Source organism: Miscanthus floridulus, chromosome 2 (assembly GCF_019320115.1).
Source record: "Miscanthus floridulus cultivar M001 chromosome 2, ASM1932011v1, whole genome shotgun sequence".
Lineage (NCBI taxonomy): Eukaryota > Viridiplantae > Streptophyta > Magnoliopsida > Poales > Poaceae > Miscanthus > Miscanthus floridulus.
This window is the reverse complement of record NC_089581.1, coordinates 64,293,521-64,300,803: the sequence shown is the minus strand read 5'-3', so window position 1 is coordinate 64,300,803 and position 7,283 is coordinate 64,293,521. Positions and strand designations below refer to the sequence as shown.

At 46.6% G+C, this 7,283-nt stretch overlaps 1 protein-coding gene across 1 annotated transcript; it reads right to left on the bottom strand.

Annotated features, from left to right (window-relative positions):
• Window positions 1-6,935: 6,935 nt before the first annotated feature.
• On the bottom strand, window positions 6,936-7,283 carry LOC136536643 (uncharacterized). Its single transcript, XM_066528866.1, has one exon. It carries the CDS (start codon window positions 7,281-7,283, stop codon window positions 6,936-6,938), a length of 348 nt encoding a protein of 115 aa, XP_066384963.1.

The following is a 7,283-nucleotide window of genomic DNA, read 5'->3' as shown; positions in this document are numbered from 1 at the left end:
AAAGAAGTTGCAACTTATTGGTATGAGTATCCTATTAATCCTGTTAAGCCCTGGGCCAGGATGTTACATCCTCACCCCCTTAAGAGATCGACGTCCTCGTCGATCAATCCCAAGTCAGGAGCGTCCTCTCTTGGCCATGTCCGTGTGTCCAGAGCCAGCGCATGTGCCATGCTGTGTGACCACACCGGATCCACACTAGCCATGCGCACCATGCCTGCGCAACTGCGACACACACGCCCATGAAACCACGAGAGTCGGCTCTGATACTATTCTGTAACGTCCCGCCTCTCCGAGGCCGGGCCCGCTTACATCTAGCAGCTTCTCTAGGATATAGACTACCCTCACAGACCAACATAGGTCTTTTCTGCGCACTTTGTCCTCACTCGTGTGCACCCGGGAAGAACTTCCCGATCGATCACCCATCGCTCCAGGCCAAGCATGCTTAACCTCGAAGTTATTTGTAGATGGGCTTCCAGAAAAGAAGTTGCAACTTATTGGTATGAGTATCCTATTAATCTTGTTAAGCCCTGGGCCAGGATGTTACAGTAAATTTGCCCAATCCAATCTTAAGATGTTCTTTCTCCAACTTGAGCTTCTTGTTCTCTTCCTTGAGTGCATCATTGTTTTTCTCTTCCTTGAGTTTCTTGTTCTCTTCTTTGAGCTTCTCATTCTCAAGAATCAAGTCACCATCATGATCAAGAGTTTCTAGCACTATAGTGTTGGTGGTTTTGAGCTCTTCAAGATCTTTCTTTAGCTTTTCATTGTCATTCTTGAGCTTGACATACTCATCATAATTATCGGTCTCAACCACTTGCTTGCCCTTGCTACTAGAACTTTGCTCAATGCTCTCAATGATCAAATCATCACATGATGTAGCTATATCAATCTTAACAACATCATTAGTAGCATCATGTGGCTCATTGGATAAAAATTCTTGAGCAATGACAAGATTATTATGATTAATCTTAGGATTGGTATATTCATCTTTTAGCATATTATGGCTAATGATGAGCTCATTGTGTATCCTCTCAAGTTTATCATGTTTATCTTTAAGCTCTTTCTTAGAAGATTTGAGCTCCTTGAGTTTGGATGACATAGCATCATTTGCTTCTCTAAGCTCAACACTAGCCTTTTCGGCTACATCATATTTAGCTAAAAGAGAATCATTCTTAGCTTCTAGCTTGTCATTTTTAGCTCTAGTCTTTCTAATGATCTTAGTATATTGATTTAACAATTTAACAAGATCATCATATGAAGGTGTTTCATATTCATCATCGTCACTATCACTATCACTATCATCATTGTTAGCATGATCATCACCACTACTATCATCATCATTTGATACCTTGTGTTCACCTTTGGCCATAAGGCATAGGTGTGTAGAGGATGATGGCGGTGGTGTCGGTGAAGATGATGAAGAGTCAATCAAAATGGCGGCCACCTTCTCATTATCACTATCATCATCGGATGAGCAACTTAATGAATAAATGTCCGTGAGCCAATCACCGATGATGTATGCCTTGCCATTCTTCTTTTTCTTGTGAAAGTCCTTCTTGCCATCCTTCTTCTTGTATGGCTTGTTTTTCTTCTTCTCATCTTCTTCTTCATTACTTGAGTCATCTTTCTTGCCCTTATACTTGTCCTTGTGCTTGTCTTTCTTGGGCTTTGTGCATTGGTGTGCTAGATGACCAAGTTCTTCACAATTATAGCAATCCATCTTCGAGATTGGCTTCCTTCTAGAGCTAGCGAAGAACTTCTTTTTCTTGCCATCAAACTTGATGCCACTCTTGTTAAGCTTCTTTAGCATCTTGGTGGTTCTTCTCACCATGAGAGCAAGACTTGCATCATCAATTTCATCATCACTTGAGCTCTCATACTCAAGCCTTGCTTTGCCCTTCTCTTGGCTAGCTTTGAATGCTAAGTCCTTGTATTTCTTCTTAGTAGAGGATGAGCCATCTTGTGGTGTGATGTGCACGTACATCTCATAAGCATTGATCTTTCTCAAGATTTGTGTCGGTGTAGTGGTGGAAAGATCACCTTGATGAAGCACAGTCATAATATGCCCATATTTGTCGATGGAGAGGACACTCAAAATCTTTCTTACAACATCGGATGGTTGCATTTGAGTAAATCCAAGCCCATTGACTTCCTCTATAAGAATATTCAAGCATGAGTATATTTCATTAGCACTCTCTTTAGGAAGCATTTCAAATGAATTTAGCTTTTTCATGACAAGATGATAGCGTTCCTCATGCTCGCTCTTTGTTCCCTCATGGAGCGCACAAATATCCGACCATAGTGCATGGGTGTCTTTATGGTTCCTCACCTGGTTGAACACATCTTTGCAAAGGCCTCTAAAGATAGTGTTTCGAGCCTTTGCATTCCATTTCTCATAATTCACCTTATCACCTTGTAGGTGTGTGGCATCCCAAAGTTTTGGGAAGCCTTGTGAGGTGGCTCTAAGTATTCCAACATCTAGAGCTTCTAAATACGCCTCCATGTGAATTTTCCAATAAGGAAAATCATCGCCCTCAAAGATAGAAGGAGGTCTATCCCCGTGAGACATCTTTCTCTAGGCGGTTAAGCCTAAATACGTAAGCATGAGGCTCTGATACCAATTGAAAGGATCAAGATGCCCAAGAGGGGGTGAATTGGGCTAATTCTAAATTTCTTTGTAATAATTAAACCCTATAGTTATCCCAACTTCACCCCTTATGCCTAGAAAGTGTTTCTGATGTTCTACCCCACAAAAAGTCTTGCAACTTAAGTTCCAATCCTACTCTAGCATGGCAATTCTATGAATGTAAAGACAAGAATTGAATTGCTCAAAGTAAATGCTCAAAATAAAGAGAGAAGGAGGAACGCGGCGATGTTTTGCCGAGGTACCAGAGAGTCGCCACTCCCCACTAGTCCTCGTTAGAGCACCTGCACAAGGGTGTAGCTCCCCCTTGATCCACACAAGGATCAAGTGCTCTCTACAGGTTGATTTTTTGACACTCTGTCATGGTGAATCACCCACAACCGCTCATAACTTGAGTTGGGTCATCCACAAGCTCCGCTGGATGATCACCAAGCTCCCAATCACCACCAAGCCATCTAGGTGATGGCGATCACCAAGAGTAACAAGCACAAACTCTCACTTGACCACGACAATCCTAATAAGAAGGGTGGATGCACACTTTGCTACTCTTGCTTTCACTAATGAGGTCTCACTCTTGGATTCTCAAATCTCAATCACCTTACTAGGACCTTGCTCTTCTTGACACTCTCAAGGGTATTTCTCAACTGTTGGAGTGAGCAAAAGTACACCCTCACACGAACAGAGGAAGTATTTATACACCCGTATTCAAAATGAACCATTATGTGCCTCTGCGGGGTGACCGGACGCTCTGGTCAAGTTGACTGGATGCTTCGGTCAGTTCTCCCTGACTTCCAGTGTTTAAGTTGTGACTAGACGCTGGACAACATCCGGTCAGCACTTGACCAGATGCGTCCGGTCATGATTTTCCCTCTCTGGAACCTTACTAGAGTCGATCGGATGCTGGGACCCAACGTCCAGTCACTCACCTCTCAGCGTCCAGTCACACCAAACAAAAATACCTTAATCAAATGAACTGACCGGACTCTACACCAGCATCCGATCACATCGGAACTAGCGTCCGGTCAGCATTTGACCCTCCATTCACTTCCAACTCGCAATCATATGTGAATGACGTTCGCTCCAATTGATTTAAGGACTTTTTAGGAGCTACCTAGTGCTAGATTTAGCAAGTGTGCACCACACCTAACCCACTAGACTTACCTAGGTCAAGCTACCCGTCCATACCCCCCTTAATAGTACGACCAAAGGAAAAACAAAGTCCTAAACTACTCTAAGTGTCTCTCCAACACCAAACGACACTTAGAACTAGTCCATCCTTAACCTTGTCATCCATCCTTTGAAAACCAAAACAATTTCATAGGGGCATAACAACCATGATTGCCTAATCAATCTCCATTACCATGACCTAACTTAATTGCCTCTGCAAAACACACATTAGTCATAGTAATTATGTATTGTCATTAATCACCGAAACCTAACTAGGGGCCTAGATGCTTTCACAAGGGATCAGGAGAGATGGACTCACAGACCCAGGCATCAGGCGTAGCCAAGGCATGAGAGGGATTGACCGAGATAGAGTCATGAATCTAGGCGTCGGTCATGCTAAGGCGTTTGGACATGCCGAGGCATTCGGATGCAGGCGTTGTGCACAACGAGGGATCGATCGAGCCGGAGTCGTGGATCCAGGCGCTGGGCGCAATGAGGGATCGAGCGAGTCAGAGCCACATATCCAGGCGCTGTGCGTAGCGAGGGATCAGGCAAGTTGAAGTCATGGATCCAGGCGTCGAACGTGCTGAGGCGTTGGGCATTCCGAGCCCCTGAGCCTCATTGGGCTTGGTAGGGGTCGGTCGAGTTTCGTGCATTACACCGTCCATAGTTTCTCACAATCGGAGAGGATGAGCTAATGTCCCCTGCCTCGATGGCTCGAGTGGTGCACTCGGTGAGCTCGCTAATAGGCACGTTCGAGTGTAATCTAGGTTCATCGTTTGTGATGGGGTCAACATAGCCCTCATGTGGTATTCCATTGCTCCTTAACCCACAACTCAGTAGATGCCTAGATTGTTCTAGAGACTAACCTAGGTGGCCCACTGGCCTCCCCTCGATGGAGATTTTGTGGGAATAGTTTGAGGTTAGGATCGAATGAGAAGGTTGAGATGACCTTGTCTGCTTTAGAGCGGACTGGGCGAGGGTCGCTCAAGGCTCATCTATGTTTTCTCCCCTAGCTCTGTTTGACACAGGATGGCCTCGAGCCCTTCGTGGGTCAGCCTTTGAACCTCGGTCGGTCATTGCTCATGTTGAATGAGGCAACTGCCGCTTCATGACACAACACGGAGCGTTGTGATGCATTTAACTGTATATGCGATGCTTTGGATGTATGGAATGAATGAATGCGTGCTTGGATGAATGAATGTTCATATAAAGAAATAGTGAGGGTTGGTAATGTTACCTTGATGACTCGAGTGATGGGGTTTGAGGAGCTCCTATCGGATATGTCCGATCAGGATCCACGCTCGTCATTCGTGATGGAGTTAGCATGGCTCACATGGGGTGTCCCTCTGCTCCTTACCTGCCTCTCAAAGTGTGCCTAAGCTGTCTGATTGACTCAGGAAGCCCGATGGTCTCTCCTAGGTGGAGATCCCATAGTTGGGCCTTTTCAAGTCCTGCCTAGGAAGGCAGAGAGCCACCTGCGCACAGTTGCGTCTTGTTTCTCGCATCCGGCGTGCAGTAGTGGTGGGCCATACCTAGGCCATGTCTCGTCTAACCAGGCACTGTCTCATCGGGCAGGGTGCGTCCCATCGGTCAGGGCGTGTCCCTTTGTATCCCATTCGCATTGAATGGGGGAAGGGAAAGGTTTTTTCACCCCAATCGCTCGCATTTCCCAACTATTGCGCCTTCTCTTTAAATAGGGGAAGGGAGAGGGCTTCTCACTGCAATTCTTTGCCTATTCTCCAACTGCAGCCTCTCCTCCTTCCTTCTCACCAAGAGTGTTTGTGTGCCATGGCGGTTCCTAAGTGAGAAAGAGGGTAAGCAAGCGGGAGAACTCATAGATCTATTCATGAATCTGGAGTGCAATGTTGAGCTGGAGGCCACTCAAGGTGGTGCTAGCCGCCTTCATCGAGAAGGGACTGCTTCCACCGAAGGAAATGGCGCACTAGATCCTATGCGAACTCCTTGATGAGCGGGGCCTAGAGCTACAGCGCCTCAATCTGACTGGGGTGCTACGTGTCGTCAGCTTTGTCATTGTCTATGAGGCCTTCTTCAAGATGGAGTCGTACATGGACTTTTTTGGCAGATCTTCCTCGAGAGAGCCTTGTCGGAGGGAAAGCCACCTAGGACCGCGCCGGTGGGGGTTTCGCCCCTGCAGCTGCTCAGGTCAACCAGTTCATAAAGTTTGATGAGATGTCAGAGACATCCACCAGCCATGGTGGCCATACTTTGGCAGGCAGCGTCCCTAGCCAAGGGCTGCCCTATCTGTATGGGAAAGTCTAGAGCTCCATTTTCTTCTGCTGAGCAACTATGGGGGCGACGCCCTTGAGGTACCTGTTGCGCTTCGCTAAAGTCAAGGGAGCAGAACTAGGCAAGGCCCTTGCGAGCATGACTGAAGGCGTGCATCAAGAAGATGTCACCCAGCCTACGGATAGAGTAGAGGTCGGGTCGGAAGCTCTGTCTGAGCCAAGCGTTGCCCCATCGAAGGGTGAGCAACCTTTTATCTTTACTGGTCGTGTTGTCAGCCGATGCCTCCTAGCAGCCACAGTAGAAGTAGCCAACAGATGTAATAGTTTAAGTTTGTGGGTGAGCCCCCATGTTTATAGTTGCTTTGACGAATACATCATTTTCATGTCTGTGATGAATTACTTCATTTGGGGAAGCTTGTCCCAATCGTTCCTTATTTTACCTTAGCATAGCTTTGTTTTTATTCTTTCTTTTTCATACCTATTCGTTCCTCCTGTAGGCTGCAACCTTAAGAGCCTGGGTGTGGCCCACGAGGCTCAGCCACCCGTAACCATAGGTTGGGGCAAGATGCGATCGGTTGGAATGTTGAAGCAAAGTTACGTAAGATAATTAAAGGAATAGACTACGCTTTTGTTCGGGTAAAAAATGTATTTACCATATGATAGTAAACAAGAAGAGAGGTGGTATTGCACCTTCGTGGAGCCCCTAAGCGACCCGGGCTGAAAGTGTTCGGGCCTGGGTGCTCTATAGGAGCGAACATTGAATGAAAAAACGGTAAGACTGAATTTTTAAGGGAAGAAACGATGTAACTGTTCGATGTTCCAAGTGTTGGTGAGAATGTTGCCATTGTCGTCCTTCAGTCGGTAGGCGCCCGGTCGGATTACTTCGGTCGTCGTATAGGGTCGATCCCCGCCGCCTTAGTTTCCTCAAATGGGCAGAAGGCCATTGAGGAGGTTGGTTTGTTGTAGTCCAGGACTACTGGGGTCGACAACTCCCCAAGCCATGGGGGCTTAGAAGAGTTGATGACAGCAGTGGTGAGCTCGTAATGCTCGCGGTCACACATGAAGGCGTGTGAGAAGGTGCTACCCACAATGATGATGCTATTCGGTCCTAGTATCTTCAGCTTTAGGTAGGTGTAGTTGGGGACTGCCATGAACTTGGCATAGCATGGCCACCCCAAGATGGCGTGGTAAGACCCCGGGAAGTTCACCACCTCGAAGGTGAGCAT

What these genes read in the sequence shown, in the direction of transcription:
- LOC136536643 (XM_066528866.1), bottom strand. Translation starts at nt 7,283, where the DNA reads ATGCTCACCTTCGAGGTGGTGAACTTCCCGGGGTCTTACCACGCCATC.